Source organism: Borostomias antarcticus (assembly GCF_949987555.1).
Source record: "Borostomias antarcticus genome assembly, chromosome: 19".
NCBI classification, from domain to species: Eukaryota; Metazoa; Chordata; class Actinopteri; order Stomiiformes; family Stomiidae; genus Borostomias; species Borostomias antarcticus.
Window position 1 is genome coordinate 21,876,132 of NC_140252.1, and position 21,084 is coordinate 21,897,215.

Consider the following 21,084-nt stretch of genomic DNA (forward strand, 5'->3'; position numbering starts at 1 on the left):
CCAAATCGACATACAAGACCTGAGATGAAATATCACCTTGCATGTATGGCGTGGTACACATAGAAAAATGAATGAGGCCCACATACCCAGACACACACACTGAGGCATTGTAGTTGACTTGTTGACGTTGACACCTGATGCCACGTCTGCAGTCTCTCTCCCTTTCAGCTCAGCTAGCCCCCTGTTTCCTCTAGGCAGGTAGGAGAACCCACACCTGACCCCGCCCCCCCCACCTGACCCCGCCCCCACACACCTGACCCCGCCCCCACACACATAACCCCGCCCCCCACCTGACCCCCACCTGACCCCGCCCCCACACACCTAACCCCGCCCCCACACACAACCCCGCCCCCCACCTGACCCCCACCTGACCCCGCCCCCACACGCCTAACCCCGCCCCCCCCGCCTGACCCCGCCCCCCCACCTGACCCCGCCCCCACACACCTAACCCCGCCCCCCCCCCCCGCCTGACCCCACCCCCACACACCTAACCCCGTCCCCACACACCTAACCCCGCCCCCCCACCTGAACCCCACCTGACCCCGCCCCCACACACCTAACCCCGCCCCCCCACCTGAACCCCACCTGACCCCGCCCCCACACACACAACCCCGCCCCCCCATCTGACCCCGCCCCCACACACCTAACCCCGCCCCCCCCACCTGATCCCACTGCAACGCCACCGCCGCAGTCAGAGACGCCCACTGCAACCAGCCGGGGCTAAAGAGTCTAACCCAGCCAGCCGGGGCTAAAGAGTCTAACCCAGCCAGCCGGGGCTAAAGAGTCTAACCCAACCAGCCGGGGCTAAAGAGTCTAACCCAACCAGCCGGGGCTAAAGAGTCTAACCCAGCCAGCCGGGGCTAAAGAGTCTAACCCAACCAGCCGGGGCTAAAGAGTCTAACCCAACCAGCCGGGGCTAAAGAGTCTAACCCAACCAGCCGGGGCTAAAGAGTCTAACCCAGCCAGCCGGGGCTAAAGAGTGTAACCCAGCCAGCCGGGGCTAAAGAGTCTAACACAACCAGCCGGGGCTAAAGAGTCTAACCCAGCCAGCCGGGGCTAAAGAGTCCAACCCAGCCAGCCGGGGCTAAAGAGTGTAACCCAGCCAGCCGGGGCTAAAGAGTCTAACCCAGCCAGCCGGGGCTAAAGAGTGTAACCCAGCCAGCCGGGGCTAAAGAGTCTAACCCAGCCAGCCGGGGCTAAAGAGTCTAACCCAACCAGCCGGGGCTAAAGAGTCTAACCCAACCAGCCGGGGCTAAAGTGCGACCGAAGCGTTAAAAGTTGCCGGCGACAGATCGTCTGGACGTCATGGCTCCGCCCCTCACGCCCGTGTCTGGTGCTCCCTGCCACGATGAGGTGCGTGAGTCAAGGCCTAAAATAAATAATGTGTTCTGGGTCGTGATGGCGCCACGGCCGCGCCAGAGTAGCTGGAGTCATGAGTCGGCGTTTCAGCAGCCGGGGGGGGGGGGGGGGGGGGGGGTTGGACGTTGGCATGACAACGGCAGGACAACACTCCACTCTTCCTGGCCCTGTCCGCCAAGGGGCCCTGTAGAGTGAATGTTACGCACCCCTCCACACACACACGCACACACACACACCTCACACCACAACACACCACTGTTGAAAGGCCTCCTGGATCCTGACACCAACACCCCAGCGCTGTGCTGACAGACAGGGGGGGGGGCGCTAGTACAGAAGACCTTGAGCGCCCCAACAACCGCCCCGCCCACAGCCCCTCTCTCTGCTGACAGATCTCCAGGCCTGCTCTCACGCAAGCCTGGCCCCCCAGCCCCTCCCAGGGGAGCCCAGCGCCTGTGTTGGCCGGGAGGAGAGCGAGCCTATCTCTTCCTGTGTGCCGCACAGTGCAGATAAAACAAGTGCACACTAACGCCCCACCGGATCTGAAAGGAACGCAAAACTGCAGAGGGAGACAAAACAGAGAGAGAGAGAGAGAGAGAGAGAGAGAGGGGAGAGTTAGATTTAGAGAGAGGAGAGTTAGATTTAGAGAGAGAGAGAGAGAGAGAGAGAGAGAGGGGAGAGTTAGATTTAGAGAGAGAGAGAGAGAGAGGAGAGTAAGATTTAGAGAGAAGAGTTAGATTTAGAGAGAGAGAGAGAGAGAGAGAGGAGAGTAAGATTTAGAGAGAGAGAGAGAAGGGGTGGGGTGGGGGGCAGGCAAATGGCTGTGGCAGACAGACATGTGAATACACACACATACACAAACACACTTGCACACACACACACACACACACACACACACACTCCCACACACTCACACACACACACACACACTCTCTCTCTTGCACACACACACATGCAAACACACACGCAAACAAACACGCACACACGCGTGCGCACACACACACACACACACACACACACACACACACACACACACACACACACACACACACACACACACACACAGCTGGTATTTTCCTGTATCTTACAATGTTCATATTGTGCAAAGCTGCTTTCACTTCTTGCTTCACACCCCCAAGTTTGGGGACATTTTATTTTTGTTTCAAGTTCAGCCTTTCATCATAGCCTGCTGGATTTTCATTTCTGCATTTCAGAGAGCAATACACACTGGAACAACTTCCTAAACTACTAAACAAGCCCCTATACAATAGCCTTTACTGCTGTATACTGCTTTCCTCTGTTAACCAGGGTTTTGATCTGGCAGATTCAGCATGTGTTTGAACAACTGGACTAATGCTGTCGTCTTCGGCAGGCTTTTCAGCGTCTCCCTTCAAGGTACTCTCATCTCGTAAACCAGAGTGTAAAGGGTATAAAACAATAATAGAGGGAAAGTGAGGGATGTTGACGCGAGAGAGTAATGTAAACAACGGCCTCTCTGACAAGACCCTGCGTCTCTCCTGAGTCTCTCTTCCCAGGTCTAATGCGCCTGACCGGCTGCCTGTATAAACGTTCATTCATAACTACGGGTGGGGGGAGGGCAGCTGCCAGGAATGTTCCACCCTGACGATGAAACCAAACCACTTCCCTGTGTCCTGATGACAGCTCTGGCTGCAGAGCATGAGGGATGTGCTCAACCTGTGGTGTCAGGTCCTCTACGTAGAGGCAGTCTGTCAGGAGCTACAGAGGGAGTGAATCTTAAACGGGGCGGCCATTTTGTGTCTGTGAAACTGGGAATAGTAGGATCAATGGCAAGAAAGACGCCACCCTGTAACAAGCTAGAGGCCCATGTTTGTTCTTGACCATTAATCCTGACTGTGGTCTTTCTCATGACTGAGGAGTTTGGAAATGTCAGATATACTGACGGGTTGAAAAAATAATAGAATTTCAAATGATGCAGGAACTTGGGAGTTCTGCATGCAGTGAAACCACGGAGCAAGTCAGGAAACATCTTTTTTAATAACTGTAACAGATCTGTCAGCTCTCTCTCTGCTCAGTCATACACCTCTTACTCCACCTCCAACTGGTGTCGGTAAGTATTTCTGGGGGCTTCTGAGGCAGGACCAGGGGCTGAGGTCAAAACGAAGGTTTGCAAAGCTGACTGGCCTCTCAGCCACAGACCTCAGACATTCCTGTTCAGCCTCACTTCCTCTTATCCTCCATCCGAACAAAGAGAACTTCCTGTATACATAAAGGAGATTACTCAACATGTTTTACAGGTTTCCCTTGATGACTCACGAGGACAGGGCACGTTCTCCACCGCCCTCCACCGAGTTCCACCGCCGTGTGTACTACTGTAGGTGTAGCACGCCAAAGTTCAAGTTACAGAAATTACAGTATTGTTGTAAAACCTTAAACTCACACTGTTTTTCAAATAACTTAGTTAAATGAGCTGTCTGCTGGACGAAGGCCTTTGTGTCCTCTGGAGGAATTTTATTCAGAGAAAATAAAATGTCACGCTTGACTGTATCTGTTAGTACCGGAGTGATAGCAGACACAAAGAGGTTTATAAAGGTTCCAACAGCGAGAGAAAGAGAGAGAGAGTCTTTTTTTCCTCTCAACATTTCCAAAGCTCAATTCGTGCATCAGGGGGATGGATGATGATTCACACCCCGCAGGGCCGCCCCCTCACCTGTACCCGTTACCTGGGCTGCCGTGCCGGCTGGGCCCGGGCTGGGCCCCGCATGTTAGCGGTGACCATGTGTGTTAGGGGGTGAGATGAGGGAAATCACCCTGTGAGGGAAGACGCCGGGATCGAGGACGGTTTGGCGGCTGTGGCTGCGGCTGCTCGGTTCTGGGCCACAACCACTTTCTTCCCTCTGTGTATTTCTGCTTTTTGTTCTCGTTCTGTCTCTCTCGAGGCCTAAGCTGTCACACTCACACAGAACTGGTGATCTTCACCACATCCGCAGATAGGATTAAAAAGAGGTGATAGGTTATGGTAGCTAGGTTCCAGTACGTTACAGTGGGGAAGAGCACACCAACACTATGGTTTAGTCAGTGAGGGAAACTTTGCAGTGTTCCATCATGACTTATTAATCAGACATGGATTGAGCCTATACCACAAAGAGTTGAAAGCTGTTTTCTAACTAGAACAACCACATTATAGTAAGTAATTTACTCCTTTTACTAAAATAACAGTATGCCCCAGTAAACCACAACCGTCTGATTCTGAATTTATAAATAATTTATACAAACATTGAATCAAAGAGAAACACCATTAAATCCAAACTACTACTATTTTCTTTCTCATCAATTTCCTCTCCGTTTCGGGGTACAATGGTTCTTTAACGGATGCTTGGGCAGGTTCCCACTTGAGCAGCTGTGCGCTGTGTTATGGCTAGGTGGCTGTGCAGGGAGCTGATGCTATCTCTGGCTAGCCTTCCACGGCTAGAGTGCTGCAACCACTTCCAGGCGACCCACCAAGGGTTGTTTTGGTCCACAGGTTCCAGGGTGTTGGACATAACTTATCCTCTGTGCCAGCCTGGTTCTGTGCCAGCCTGGTTCTGTGCCAGCCTGGTTCTGTGCCAGCCTGGTTCTATGTTTGCCCTGACGACTGTTTGAGTTAAGAGCAGCCAGACCTCTTGAGTTACATAGCAGGCGATGGGCCAGGGCTCAGGAATCTTCCACATGCCTCCAAGATCGTATCACAAACAGCAGTTTATGCCTCATGAAACATTAACATCTTGAATATACAGCACTGTAGATACTGGGGGACTTATAATGTGTCCTTTATTCAACCTCCAATTGAGCAGGTCTACGGAAATCTCTGCTAACTTTTCATGCCTCCAACACGTCATTGCGACAATGCCTACGATGTCAACGAGTCCAATTTGGTCTACTGTGTTCAAGTCCTCTGGAATAACATCTACGCTATGGTAATGCCATAAATGTTGTAGACCACACATGGAATAAAAGTCAAGTTTAAGTGAACCGGGGTTGATCGGGTCATGGTGTAGGTCAGAGGTCAAGGTCACGACCTCAGCCGTAAATCTCACTTTCATCGCAGAGCTTCAACCTTTGACTCCTGGGTCGCGAGAGAGAAGTCTTCTTTTTTCACAGAACCAGTTTCTGTTACAACTTTCCAAAGGCCATTACGTTAAAATGAATGAAGCCAGCCAATACAAATGTTCTCCCTCTTTTTTTCCTATGAACAATGGAGAGGCTGCCTTTCTCTCTCTAGCGACACGGACTGAACAAAACAAACAACACTAGGGAAATCAGCAGCCACTGGAAGACAATGTCAGTTTTCTCTTGTGATTTTAAAAGAAATAAAAGATGGCGGGGGGCGGGCGGGTCATATATCCCACATTAGTTAAAAAGACATTGGGAGAGTTGTAGAGAGCAAAAAAAAAACTAGTTCTCATGGAAGATGGAGTGAGACAAATAGGACAAAGCTGAATGTCCCCATAGAGACTTATCCCTCTTTCCCCGGGAAACAACCGAGGAGGCTGCCAGGGACTGTGCTGCTCTGAGGAGACCTACCCTGGACAGGGAACAACACCCGGACAGACTACTTTCACCAGTGACCATTTTCACCAGTGACAATTTTCACCATTGCTGTCCTGTATGCTCTGACCCGTGATGCTGTATGTTAATGTCTGGTTTCTGAGACAGATCTTAAGCCTGGGACAGAAGAACAAAAAATAAAACTTTCTTTGGAGTATGTTCGCTGGCATGGTTTTTAGTCGGGCTCTAGGCTGAAACTGGGACTAGGGAACCGGTCAGCAGGCCTAGTGTCTACAGTAGAGTGTCTACAGTAGAGTGTCTTCACCTGGACTCTTCCTGCTTGACGTACCTACCTAGCGTATGGGTATTAACGCCCCCCCCTTCCAATGGGTATCTATTAACGCCACAAGCACTGCGACAAGACTAATTTCTGCCTTGTACTAGCGACATTTTAAACTGCAGTGGAAAAGTAATTGACTCTCCTCCAATTATATATCATAGAGTCTATGTCCATACTGCGTCATTATGTGAGCATTCCATTCATAATGTCTATGACTGTAACCATTACTGTACATTGATGGGCGTTAATAGATATCCTCTCAGAGGATTCTAAACTGCAGCGATATTGTAATTGTAAAGGACATTTTGAGCTACAAAGTAAGCTACATTGTTATCACCAAACGTCTGCTTTGTTGTAGAGATGGTGTTAATAGATGGCTGTCCACTACTGTACTTAGACTTCAGATCACAACATGTCATGTTGCATCCTGTGTATTCTGTGTTGCATGTGTTGTCCCTATGTTGTCTGTCTCTCCTCTCACGCTCACACAGGTTGAGATGGTCTGCCTGTTAGCTGGTCCCGCCCTCCTGTCTACCGTCAAGCCAGTCCAGCCAATCAAGCCATGCAAGCCATTTTCTTCATCCAATCAGCGTTGGGTCCGTCAGCTATTTAAACCCGTGGTTCCCACGCGTTGGTCGGGCACCTTTTCCTTTGTTTGATTGTTAGTTGTTTGCTGTCTAGTCTAGTCTCCCATTGTGTTATTGCCCCGTTGTCCGTCTGCCCTGTGGGTGTAGCAGGGGGAGACAGTGGTAGGTAAGACGCTCATGAGCAAACATTTACACCATGTAGGCTTGTTTGATGTCTAGTGACACCAGGTTATGTTAGAGCCGGGTGCCACCCTTGTCTAGATGGGGATTTGTTAGGCAGATAGCTATGGTATTTAGGTCTGGTATAGGGGCAGGTAGGATCAGTTTAGCGTGGGGTGTTTTGTTACGTTATTTACTTTGGCATCCGCAGTCTTCCTCTGTTTTCTGTGTGTCCTGCATGGATGTATTAATAAAACTGGATGCGGTGACTACGTTGACGCGCAGTTGTGCTTTTTAACCACGTGATTTGTTGACCCGGCTGCGTCCACAAAGTTTACACTTTAATGTGGATGTTTAATGCGCGTTCACCGCTCTCCCCGCTGTATTGCGTGTCCCTGCATTAGCATTGTTAAGTACCTGCCGTCAAATCACGATTCACGATAGACCGAGCTATCCATCTGGTGCATAACACTGAACCTCCGCCTCTCCAAAGGTCAGAGGTCACTGTTAACAGAGTGAGTGCTGGTTCCTCCCGGTCTCTTTCTCCTCCACACTCCATTTATGTAATAGTGTCCTGAGGCACTGTGCAGCCCTCTTCACCGTGTGTGTTTGTGTGTGTGTGTGTGTGTGCGCACGCGCGTCTTCCCTGCCAAACAAGTCCAGGCATCAGCACCTCTCTCCCCTACAGAAAGCTCATGGCAGTTACCATGGCGAAGGATGCATGGAGCTGGACGCCCTGCGATCGGAAAGCCCTGCACCCCTCCATCAGGGGAGGATCGGACAGCCCTGCACCCCTCCATCAGCGGAGGATCGGACAGCCCTGCACCCCTCCATCAGCGGAGGATCGGACAGCCCTGCACCCCTCCATCTGGGGAGGATCGGACAGCCCTGCACCCCTCCATCAGCGGAGGATCGGACAGCCCTGCACCCCTCCATCAGCGGAGGATTGGACAGCCCTGCACCCCTCCATCAGCGGAGGATTGGACAGCCCTGCACCCCTCCATCAGGGGAGGATCGGACAGCCCTGCACCCCTCCATCAGCGGAGGATTGGACAGCCCTGCACCCCTCCATCAGGGGAGGATCGGACAGCCCTGCACCCCTCCATCAGGGGAGGATTGGACAGCCCTACACCCCTCCATCAGGGGAGGATCGGACAGCCCTGCACCCCTCCATCAGGGGAGGATCGGACAGCCCTGCACCCCTCCATCAGGGGAGGATCGGACAGCCCTGCACCCCTCCATCAGGGGAGGATTGGACAGCCCTGCACCCCTCCATCAGGGGAGGATCGGACAGCCCTACACCCCTCCATCAGGGGAGGATCGGACAGCCCTACACCCCTCCGTCAGCAGTGACCTCTCACCTCAATAGCAACAGAGGCTAATTGACAAGGGGGCTGCTGGGGCCGTGGAGCATGTGAAAGGATTCCTCCTACCTGGGGCTGTGACATCATAAGACCATTAATCACAGAATCTGTGTCATTCCCCTGGGCGTATTTGTTTTGGGCTGACTCCTCCCGTCAGGCCTCTGCATTCCCGTGCGGTGGGGAGAATCAATCAATCAATCAATCAATCAATCAATATACTACGAGGAGGACACATTTGGCTACTATTGTACAATATGTTCTATATAAAACGTTTGTTGTTACCACATGGCTTTGAAATAGCGTGATGATATCTCTATAATTCAAGTCATTCCAGTTTTCACCACACTGAAGTTGGAGATGCTCATGCTCCGATAACACCACAGTTCTGACGTGTTCAGTTCGTTCCGTGTTGAGTCTCACCACAGTTCTGACGTGTTCAGTCTCACCAACACCCACAACACTCAACAGTCAGCACATAGTTCCAGGCTGCGGCAGCTGACTCTTGTCAACACTTCCTGACAACCCGTCTATCAACAAAGCCCCCAGAAACCCATCTTAAGACAAAATTCCCATTCATTCCCAGCAATGCCTCAATATATGTAGGCCTACTTAATATGCATTTAATTTGATCATTAGCCATGGGTCATTCTAAGGACATGTGGTCTCACCTGACCTGACCCCAGTATGACATAAGCCTGACCTCCAGAGGTAACAGACCAGAGACACAGTTTAATTACTTTGCAGTTGTAATCAGGTGCTGTGTCCCATGATGGCCTTGGCGAATAATTGATTATCTGTATTGACCGAGATCAATGGGGCATACTGTGGGAGAGGCAGGCCATGGGGAGGTCAGTGATGATCCATCACCATGTGATCTCTAGACCCCACAACTCCCCTCGTTTCCTCACAATGGTGTGTATTTATCTCAGTGGGGGGGCAGCTTGTCTGGGGGGGCTGCCAGTGCACAGTCTACTGTGTGTTGTCTGACCAGACAGGAACCTCAGGGCCATGTGGTCCATGCGTGATCCACACCGCTCTCCCCTCTGAAAATACACCGTCGAAGAGATCGTCCAACTCAGTCTAGAGAATAGATCTCCTGACTGAGTAGAGAAGAGATCTCCTGACTGAGTAGAGAATAGATCTCCTGACTGAGTAGAGAAGAGATCTCCTGACTGAGTAGAGAAGAGATCTCCTGACTCAGTAGAGAAGAGATCTCCTGACTGAGTAGAGAATAGATCTCCTGACTGAGTAGAGAAGAGATCTCCTGACTGAGTAGAGAAGAGATCTCCTGACTGAGTAGAGAATAGATCTCCTGACTGAGTAGAGAAGAGATCTCCTGACTGAGTAGAGAATAGATCTCCTGACTGAGTAGAGAAGAGATCTCCTGACTGAGTAGAGAAGAGATCTCCTGACTGAGTAGAGAATAGATCTCCTGACTCAGTAGAGAAGAGATCTCCTGACTGAGTAGAGAATAGATCTCCTGACTCAGTAGAGAAGAGATCTCCTGACTGAGTAGAGAAGAGATCTCCTGACTGAGTAGAGAATAGATCTCCTGACTGAGTAGAGAAGAGATCTCCTGACTGAGTAGAGAAGAGATCTCCTGACTGAGTAGAGAATAGATCTCCTGACTCAGTAGAGAAGAGATCTCCTGACTGAGTAGAGAAGAGATCTCCTGACTGAGTAGAGAAGAGATCTCCTGACTGAGTAGAGAATAGATCTCCTGACTGAGTAGAGAATAGATCTCCTGACTGAGTAGAGAAGAGATCTCCTGACTGAGTAGAGAAGAGATCTCCTGACTGAGTAGAGAAGAGATCTCCTGACTGAGTAGAGAAGAGATCTCCTGACTCTGTCTCAGTCTGTGACGAACACCGAACAAGACAGCAAGTGGTCAGACAAGAGCCCGTCTGTGTAGCCGGAGCCCCGGGGGCCTGGGGCAGCGTGGCCGTCATGGGGCCAGACGGGAAGCGTGGGATCCCACCCCAGGGCCTTTCTCGTCTCCACCTCACAGTCACATCCTCCACAGTCTGTCAGGGAGCGAGAGCAGGCCGAGCCGTGCGAGGGCAGCCCGGCTGGGGTGACAAGAGAGCTCTTTCTCCCTCGACGCCACCTCTCTGAACCACCCAGGCATCGCTCAGGCACTGCTGACTTCTTAACCAAAACTGTTGGAGAGCTTTGACTGTCCACACTGTATGCAGATATATACTGTACACACTTTTCCCCTAGAGCACACTTTTGCCTGGGAGACTGACGAGCTTTCCCATGTCACACTGCTGTAATAACAAGTTCACTTCCTGTTGCGTTTGTTTGAGGGCAGCCTCTGTGAACTTGCACTTTGCACAGACGGAGGTGGAAAGGCTGAACAGCGGGAGGAGGGGGGGCGCAGGAAACGGGTTTGGGCGGGGTCAGGGTTCAAGCCTCATCTTCTGACCCTCTCCGAACACTCCCCTCTGTCTCTCTGACCCTGTTCTCAGCTCCGGGGGAGAGATAGGCCTCTGTCTCTCTGACCCTGTTCTCAGCTCCGGGGGAGAGATAGGCCTACCCTAATGCTTTACTACCCTAATGCTTTACTTTTATCTGTGGAATGCCTCTTGACTTGATTTAGAGGCCTTCACTTAGCACACCATCTCCGCCCCCTTTAGATGCAGCTTTCAGAGAGTGACCAGAGTGTACTTACAGGAGGGGCGCGAGCTCTGAGGTGAGGGTTAACCCTAACCCTAACCCTAACCCAGTCTGAGGTGAGGGTCAACCCTAACCCTAACCCTAACCCAGTCTGAGGTGAGGGTTAACCCTAACCCTAACCCAGTCTGAGGTGAGGGTTAACCCTAACCCTAACCCTAACCCAGTCTGAGGTGAGGGTTAACCCTAACCCTAACCCTAACCCAGTCTGAGGTGAGGGTTAACCCTAACCCTAACCCTAACCCTAACCCAGTCTGAGGTGAGGGTTAACCCTAACCCTAACCCAGTCTGAGGTGAGGGTTAACCCTAACCCTAACCCAGTCTGAGGTGAGGGTTAACCCTAACCCTAACCCTAACCCAGTCTGAGGTGAGGGTTAACCCTAACCCTAACCCTAACCCAGTCTGAGGTGAGGGTTAACCCTAACCCTAACCCTAACCCAGTCTGAGGTGAGGGTTAACCCTAACCCTAACCCTAACCCAGTCTGAGGTGAGGGTTAACCCTAACCCTAACCCTAACCCTAACCCAGTCTGAGGTGAGGGTTAACCCTAACCCTAACCCTAACCCAGTCTGAGGTGAGGGTTAACCCTAACCCTAACCCAGTCTGAGGTGAGGGTTAACCCTAACCCTAACCCTAACCCAGTCTGAGGTGAGGGTTAACCCTAACCCTAACCCAGTCTGAGGTGAGGGTTAACCCTAACCCTAACCCTAACCCAGTCTGAGGTGAGGGTTAACCCTAACCCTAACCCTACAGTACATCTCTCAACTGTATTTGTAAGTGAATGTGTTCGTTTTGGCTGCTCAAAATGGCAAAACACTGCGGAAGTTCAGTACCGTCAAAGACATATTATTGAACGGGCCTACCGGTCCCCGGCCCAGGCGCCCAAGAGCTCAGGGGCCCTTTGCATTTGTTGTTGCAGGGACACCGATATAAATTTAGGGTGAGATTCCTTACACAATTAAACATTAAAAAAACATTAATATTTTGAACAGTTTATAGGGGCCCACGTCTTTTTAAAAAAGAGAGAAGCTTGTGTGGGCTACATATTTTCTGTAGTCTACTCATTAATCTAATGGGTGGGAATGAAGCCTACCTTTCCATAGATAAGTGAGTAGGCTATTAAACTAGTCTATAGAGGGAACTATTAAAGTTTGTGAACTCGAGACAGATCACACAGGTGCAGGTCACACAGGTGCAGGTCACAAGGTCAATTGGTTCAATCAAAACGAAAGATCCGAAAAGAAAAACAGTCAAAGTCAGATTCTTTACAGCAGGTTCCTCACATTTCCAGCTTTTTAAAGAAAACAAACGATGAGAACAACAGTGTTGCGGCGGAGGCTGTTGGGGGTGGGGGGAGTTGGTAGGGAGGCGGAGGCTGTAGGGGGGTGGGGGGAGTTGGTAGGGAGGGGGAGGCTGTAGGGGGGTGGGGGGAGTTGGTAGGGAGGCGGAGGCTGTTGGGGGTGGGGGGAGTTGGTAGGGAGGGGGAGGCTGTAGGGGGGTGGGGGGAGTTGGTAGGGAGGGGGAGGCTGTAGGGGGGTGGGGGGAGTTGGTAGGGAGGGGGAGGCTGTTGGGGGCTGGGGGGAGTTGGTAGGGAGGGGGAGGCTGTAGGGGGGTGGGGGGAGTTGGTAGGGAGGGGGAGGCTGTAGGGGGGTGGGGGGAGTTGGTAGGGAGGGGGAGGCTGTAGGGGGTGGGGGGAGTTGGTAGGGAGGGGGAGGCTGTAGGGGGGTGGGGGGAGTTGGTAGGGAGGGGGAGGCTGTAGGGGGGTGGGGGGAGTTGGTAGGGAGGGGGAGGCTGAAGGGGGTGGGGGGAGTTGGTAGGGAGGGGGAGGCTGTAGGGGGTGGGGGGAGTTGGTAGGGAGGGGGAGGCTGTAGGGGGGTGGGGGGAGTTGGTAGGGAGGGGGAGGCTGAAGGGGGTGGGGGGAGTTGGTAGGGAGGGGGAGGCTGTAGGGGGGTGGGGGGAGTTGGTAGGGAGGGGGAGGCTGTAGGGGGGTGGGGGGAGTTGGTAGGGAGGGGGAGGCTGTAGGGGGGTGGGGGGAGTTGGTAGGGAGGGGGAGGCTGTTGGGGGCTGGGGGGAGTTGGTAGGGAGGGGGAGGCTGTAGGGGGGTGGGGGGAGTTGGTAGGGAGGGGGAGGCTGTAGGGGGGTGGGGGGAGTTGGTAGGGAGGCGGAGCCTGTAGGGGGGGGGGGGAGTTGGTAGGGAGGTTGGCCCTCTACACGTCAAGACCCAGGAGCCCATTTTTTCATGATCCATCTATGAGTACCGTGTTGTGATGCCAAATGACTGAGGGGGATTGGAATAGCAATGCTGTTGGAAGAGCCTATAAAGTATTACAGTGTGCAGCCTGCAGAGTAAAATACCCACACACATGTTTATGTTTATCACCCTTAGAATATTCATAACAGAAATCTGTAATTCTATATCTGTATAAGGTTACACATCAACATACAATACGCAAAAAAGCTATGTGTGATTTGCCTTTTTTTATAAGTGCTCAGCTATTGGAGGGCCCCCAAAACGAGCCTCTGCTTTTGGAGTGCCTGCCCACTCACCCTGCTAGCAAAGAGACTAGCAGCATCTGGCTCTCATTGATGCTATTTTGGAAAGTAGGAGAACAATAAGAGGAAACATGGCGCAGAAAGACGGGAACACTAGTCAACACCCAGCGCAACCTTAATAGTCTTCCCCCCGGTGATCACAGTTCTTACAGTGCACAATGGCTGGGTTTAATTACAATCACATTCATTTAATTCAGGAAGTAAATGACAACAAATATTTCACAACTTTTGATGCAAAACACTTCCTCAATTCAATATTATTGTATACAGAAGCATTTAAATGAATTAATGCAATTGAAACTGAATTGACCCCAACCCCAGTAAGAACATCCTATGTACATTTGAAGGAACTCTTAGTGAACAGGGATCAAATGATGTTTAGAACTTTGTACCCACACAGGAAAATTGCAAATCAACAACAATCTTTTAAAATGGCACTGTGGGATTGTTATCTCATCAGTAGATGTAGCTCCTCGCTGATCCATGACAGAGTGGGACGGTACCAGTATAGTACTATCTACCGTACCAGTAAAGTACTAGCTGCAGTACCAGTATAGTACTAGCTACAGTACCAGTATAGTACTAGCTGCAGTACCAGTATAGTACTAGCTACAGTACCAGTAAAGTACTAGCTGCAGTACCAGTATAGCACTAGCTGCAGTACCAGTATAGTACTAGCTGCAGTACCAGTGCAGTACTAGCTGCAGTACCAGTATAGTACTAGCTGCAGTACCAGTAAAGTACTAGCTGCAGTACCAGTATAGTACTAGCTGCAGTACCAGTAAAGTACTAGCTGCAGTACCAGTATAGTACTAGCTGCAGTGCCAGTGTAGTACTAGCTGCAGTACCAGTATAGTAGTACTAGCTACAGTGCCACTGTAGTACTAGCTGCAGTACCCGCATAGTACTAGCTGCAGTGCCAGTGTAGTACTAGCTGCAGTACTAGCTACAGTGCCAGTGTAGTACTAGCTGCAGTACCAGTATAGTAGTACTAGCTACAGTGCCAGTGTAGTACTAGCTGCAGTACCCGCATAGTACTAGCTGCAGTGCCAGTGTAGTACTAGCTGCAGTATGGGACAGTAGCAGTATTGATCCATGAGAACAATGGAGTGGGGAAAAGCAGCATCTTATAACTTTGTAATGAACATAAAATCTGTGATGACAGCCCAGTGGAGAGGAAGATGAGTCACTCACCATTGAAGAAGCTCTTGACCTTCAGGTATCCCACACTGAGGCGAAGCACGGACAGCTTGTCCAGCCGCGCCCGAACATCCTCGGAGAAGGGCAGCAGGCTGGTGAGCTTGTCCAGCTCGCCGTTCAGACGATCCCTGTGGCGCTTCGAGGGGTTGGACTTGACGGCATCGTGAGGAGGGGGTTTAGGCCTGGTGGGAAGAGGGAAAAAAAACAGGCACAGAAATGTGAGGCTGAGTGATGGAGGCTTTGTCGTAATGAAAGATGGTGAAACTGTGGGGAACGTCTATCGTGGGTGCTGTTGGCAGTCAGTGTCAGCCGGTAGTCTGGTCTACCGACTGACAGATGAGAGCTAACTAGAGCAGACATTCACTTAAAACCGCAGTGCTTAAGGAACCAGGTCACTGCGTGATGTCATCTTCATATACAGATGATTTTGACACAGTTGGTCTGATACACATGCTTGTGACACAGTTGGTCTGATAGACACGCTTGTGACACAGTTGGTCTGATAGACATGCTTGTGACACAGTTGGTCTGATAGACATGCTTGTGACACAGTTGGTCTGATACACATGATTGTGATACAGTGTATCTGAGCCTGTGCTTAACCATTTCATATTTCAAAATGTCCCCAATTCAGAGGTATTTTGATAAGTTCTAGAAGAGGTTTGGCTTTCCCGTTTTCTAATATGGCTGATACCTATCTTTTGAAAGTCCTGATTCAGAGTTCGGGATATAGCTCCTTGAGAAACCATTGTTTGCAAAAGTAGGTTGGTTACCCAATACGTTGCCTTTTCACTCGATGCTTACCTAAAGGCCTTTCAGCTGTAACTCAAACCACAGGTTAAGACCCAATTTTAGACTTTCCCAGATAAGAAGTGAAACTGACGGCACCTGAAAAAGCGGAGGGGACAAAGGGCTGCAGTCACTCCACAGACCCCCACAGTACTGCAGCTAGTACTATACTGGTACTGCTACTGTCCCCTACTGCAGCTTCTATTATACTGCTACTGCCCTCCACTGCAGCTAGTATTATACTGGTACTAGGGTTGGGTGATATCCACATTTTGAAACCGTTTTTAAAGGACAATGCTCGTTTTTGACAACCTGGACCTTATTTACGACATATTATAAGACGTTTGACTCACCGAGATCACTTTGGTGTAGTTCGGAGGCATGTAGAAGAAATTTAAAATTCAGCGCAAGCCAGTATATCCATTTAATGGCGGTGGTCGGGGCACTTAGACTGCAGTTTCTAAAAATCTATTTTCTGCCGCGAAACGGTTGTTTTCATCAATCTGTCTTGATGAATCGCTAGTTGTGCTTACATAGAGCGTAGGCCTGTTGTGGTTTTCACATGCCATGATCTTTAGAAACGTATTTCGAAACGAAATAGCTTCCTCACTTGCTCCAGCACTAATGCGCACAGCGCGCAATCGTTGCTCCAGCACGCTGTGCGCATGCGTGCTGGAGCAAGTGAGGAAGCTATTTCGTGTCTAAAGACGTTTCTAAAGATCATATTACAGAGGCATGTGAAATACCACAACAGGCCTATGCTCTATGTAAGCACAACTAGCGATCACCACGACCACCACCAACAACAAAAATAATAATATATTTTATTCAGAAATTGCTGCATAATTCTTTAGACGGTTTTGCTGACGAGACCGTCCAGATTTTATAGCACTGCGGTAAACCGTAATACCGGAAAACCGCCCAAGCCTTACTGGTACTGCTACTGTCCCCTACTGCAGCTAGTATTATGCTGGTACTGTCCCCTACTGCAGCTAGTATTATGCTGGTACTGCAGCTAGTATTATACTGCTACTGTCCCCTACTGCAGCTAGTATTATGCTGGTACTGCAGCTAGTATTATACTGCTACTGTCCCCTACTGCAGCTAGTATTATGCTGGTACTGCAGCTAGTATTATACTGCTACTGTCCCCTACTGCAGCTAGTATTATGCTGGTACTGCAGCTAGTATTATACTGCTACTGTCCCCTACTGCAGCTAGTAATATACTGCTATTGTCCCCTACTGCAGCTAGTATTATACTGGTACTGTATGTAGTACTACACTGGTACTGATACTGTCCCATACTGCAGCTAGTACTATAATGGTACTGTAGGTAGTACTATACTGGTACTGTAGGTAGTACTACACTGGTACTGCTACTGTCCCATACTGCAGCTAGTACTATACTGGTACTGTAGGTATTACTACACTGGTACTGTAGGTAGTACTACACTGGTACTGCTACTGTCCCATACTGCAGCTAGTACTATATTGGTACTGTAGGTAGTACTACACTGGTACTGCTACTGTCCCATACTGCAGCTAGTACTATACTGGTACTGTAGGTAGTACTACACTGGTACTGCTACTGTTCCATACACCCCACAGTCCTTCACCTTCATCTTGACTCCATGTTGAAGCCCAAACACCTCATATCTCACTTGATTTGTTTAAATACACATTGATGGTCCCCCATAACACATGTAGAGTAAGATCCTAATCCAGATCCAAGCCTATTAAGATTCTAATCCAGTTTCAAGCCTGTTAAGATTCTAATCCAGTTCCAAGCCTGTTAAGATTCTAATCCAGTTCTAAGCCTATGTTATTAATACAGACCTATGTTGATGAATTACCAGTGTGATACACACACAATGCATTGGTCTTAATAAAAACGGAAATGGATAACACAGATGCTACACAACAGTTATTAACCAACAGAGTTCAAAATAGAGGCAAAATAAGGATTCATAAAGCTTATAGATGTTCTTCAGAATCCATTCGACTGTTCACATAATTGAGCCTCACTGTGTCTGATAGAAACAGTGGAGGATCATGGGATGTTCACTTGCTCCGATAACCTCTTAAAGAACTCACAAGCATCTGTTTCTGATTCACCAGACCAAAACAAAGAGAAATTGTACCGAAAGATGGCAATCTATCCAGCCATTCACCAGCTGCATTGGAATCACTGAAAACAATCGACATATATTGTTTTTGTATCTATTCACTTTCTCTATCTTGGCAGGTCGTAAACATTTTCTTGCAAGCTCCCCTACACTTAGAACATGGTTCTACAGGGCTAGGTGTTCTAAGGGAACATTTCCCTTTTTATTGGTGAAAGAGCTGGAACCTTTTCTTGAGAAAATTGTTCTTCCTGGAACCAAAAATGGTTTCTGTGAGTGAACAAAGACACCATGTTGAGACAACAATGCTCACAACTAAAGACTGCTTTCAGTTTTTGGGTGAAAGAACTAAAAACTTCTTAACATTCTTTTCAAAGTGCCAGGAAACTTAAGCGATGGTGAAGGGTAGTACACCTGCGGGTGAGAAGGGTAGTACACCTGCGGGTGAGAAGGGTAGTACACCTGCGGGTGAGAAGGGTAGTACACCTGCGGGTGAAAGTATCCCTGGACACAATTGTAATTCTTTCCTGGTCCAAAACTCACTAACTGCAAAGCAGCACCGTTAGAACACCATAGAGTAGACATTCAAAAGGACTGACAGTGATATTTCAATAAGCTCAGAGAGATTCCATTGAATATTTTCTTTGCTGTGGTCTATGCCATCAATCTTCTGATGTAGGCTCAAGTCACTGGTCAACCATAGTTCCAGCCTGCTGTGAAGGTTATGGCAGAAATGTGTGCATAACCCGTTTATTTGAGTACAGTGGGATAGCTCTCCAACAGCACTGACCATGTGAGTGCATAGCCTATACTGTATTACTTAGTCTACTTGATGTAGCACTGTAACAGATATTTCTTACACAATAAATACCTACCAAAACAATGTTACGAACATACAGTAATGCTTTCTCTCTTGACATAGGCCTACCACAACAATGTTACGAACATAATGCTTTGTTTATCTCTATGCTTGTTTCTCCCTCCGTCTCTCTCACAGCGTTCACCTTTATAATAATCAACAAACTAAAATGATCGTCTCTGTGTCAAAAACCAATGTTCTGTAACTGTGTGCGTGACTTGAAAATATTTTAATTTGCTGGAAAAACAACGAGAGACCAAACGTGTGCCCTCATAATTAGAAAAGAATCAAGGCCTCTCAGATTACAGGAGCGCGCGCCCCCTCCCTCGTGCGCGCATCGCGTGAGAGCGCAGCAGCTCGAGACTTGATGATGATTAATGCAGGATCGGTACTACTGCCCTGCCAGAGCAGACCTAACCCTAACCCTACTACTGCCCTGCCAGAGCATATCTAACCCTAACCCTAACCCTACTACTGCCCTGCCAGACCATATCCTAACCCTAACCCTAACCCTACTACTGCCCTGCCAGACCAGACCTAACCCTACTACTGCCCTGCCAGAGCATATCCTAACCCTAACCCTAACCCTACTACTGCCATGCCAGAGCATATCTAACCCTAACCCTACTACTGCCCTGCCAGAGCATATCCTAACCCTAACCCTAACCCTACTACTGCCCTGCCAGAGCAGACCTAACCCTAACCCTACTACTGCCCTGCCAGACCATATCCTAACCCTAACCCTACTACTGCCCTGCCAGACCAGACCTAACCCTACTACTGCCATGCATGACCATATCCTAACCCTAACCCTACTACTGCCCTGCCAGACCAGACCTAACCCTACTACTGCCCTGCCAGACCAGACCTAACCCTACTACTGCCATGCATGACCATATCCTAACCCTAACCCTACTACTGCCATGCCAGACCAGACCTAACCCTAACCCTACTACTGCCCTGCCAGAGCATATCCTAACCCTAACCCTACTACTGCCCTGCCAGAGCAGACCTAACCCTAACCCTACTACTGCCCTGCCAGACCATATCCTAACCCTAACCCTACTACTGCCATGCATGACCATATCCTAACCCTAACCCTACTACTGCCATGCCAGACCATATCCTAACCCTAACCCTACTACTGCCATGCATGACCATATCCTAACCCTAACCCTACTACTGCCATGCCAGACCAGACCTAACCCTAACCCTACTACTGCCATGCCAGAGCATATCCTAACCCTAACCCTACTACTGCCCTGCCAGACCATATCCTAACCCTAACCCTACTACTGCCATGCCAGAGCAGACCTAACCCTAACCCTACTACTGCCCTGCCAGACCAGACCTAACCCTACTACTGCCATGCCAGACCATAGACCTAACCCTAACCCTACTACTGCCATGCCAGACCAGACCTAACCCTAACCCTAACCCTAACCCTACTACTGCCATGCCAGACCAGACCTAACCCTACTACTGCCATGCCAGAGCAGACCTAACCCTAACCCTACTACTGCCCTGCCAGACCAGACCTAACCCTACTACTGCCATGCCAGACCATAGACCTAACCCTAACCCAGACCATATCCTAACCCTAACCCTAACCCTACTACTGCCATGCCAGAGCAGACCTAACCCTAACCCTAACCCTAACCCTACTACTGCCATGCATGACCATATCCTAACCCTAACCCTAACCCTATTAATGCAGGGTACTACTGCCATGCCAGAGCTGCACAGAGACCAAATGTGAAGGTAACCCTACACATCTGACGAGACTTGTGGCCTATTACCTTATAAAAACATATAGGCTACTTGGCGTGTAGCCTACAGATATAATATTTTAATAACTTTTATCTCCTTAACTTTTGTCGTCTTTTTTCTAATATATGATATCTTACCAGCAGTGTGTTACAGTGTGCCCAGTTATACATCCATACCTGAATTAAAACCCGAGGGGACCTAAAACCTAGTGGCACCTGGGCGATAGGTCGTTTATAAAGTTACTTATAGGCCTATCCAAGTAAATTAAATAAGATTCATTTCCAACCAGCCTTCATGAACTTGAGCTTACACTTTCTGAACAGGCTTCTTCCGTTTCTTCGCCGCGTAGAGCGCCACGTTATTTCCCAACATGATGGAGCCTCACGGCAAAAGTGTACAGGAAGCTATCTTTATCTCCTTCGTCCTCCTCTTATTCGTGCAGATCTTTTCCTTAGATTCACACTGAAAAAGAAATTCTGAGTAATGTGAAAATCCCCGCCGAATGAGCCGACATGCAGCTCGCCTCGACTCAGATCGGCGTTGACAGAATCCTTCTTGATAAACTGAGAAATCCAGAACGTTTAAATGTTGCAAAAGTGACACAAAGTTATGAAACTTTTTGATAATCCACAGATGTAGTTCGGTAATGATTGTCCGTGTTCCTTAAACGTTTACTTGTGTATAGAGTCAGTCCACTCGGCGGCTAGTCTGGACTATCCAGCCTGCAGCTGAGCAGGTAGGCTACTGTACAGCCTCGCTATGGTGCTGCGCTCTGGAACACACACGTTTAAGGTGGTCCGCA

At 49.5% G+C, this 21,084-nt stretch overlaps 1 protein-coding gene across 1 annotated transcript in view; it reads right to left on the bottom strand.

The window, feature by feature from the left end:
• ahr2 (aryl hydrocarbon receptor 2) overlaps nt 1–20,825 on the bottom strand; it is a 57,398-nt gene extending 36,573 nt beyond the window's left edge. Inside the window, exons 1-2 of the mRNA XM_084453618.1 lie at nt 20,593–20,825; nt 14,735–14,922 (exon numbers count right to left, since the gene is read on the bottom strand). Coding sequence (XP_084309744.1) covers nt 14,735–14,922; nt 20,593–20,654 — 250 coding nt within the window. The 5' untranslated portion in view covers nt 20,655–20,825. The remainder of the gene's footprint in view (nt 1–14,734; nt 14,923–20,592) is intronic.
• Nucleotides 20,826–21,084: the final 259 nt, after the last annotated feature.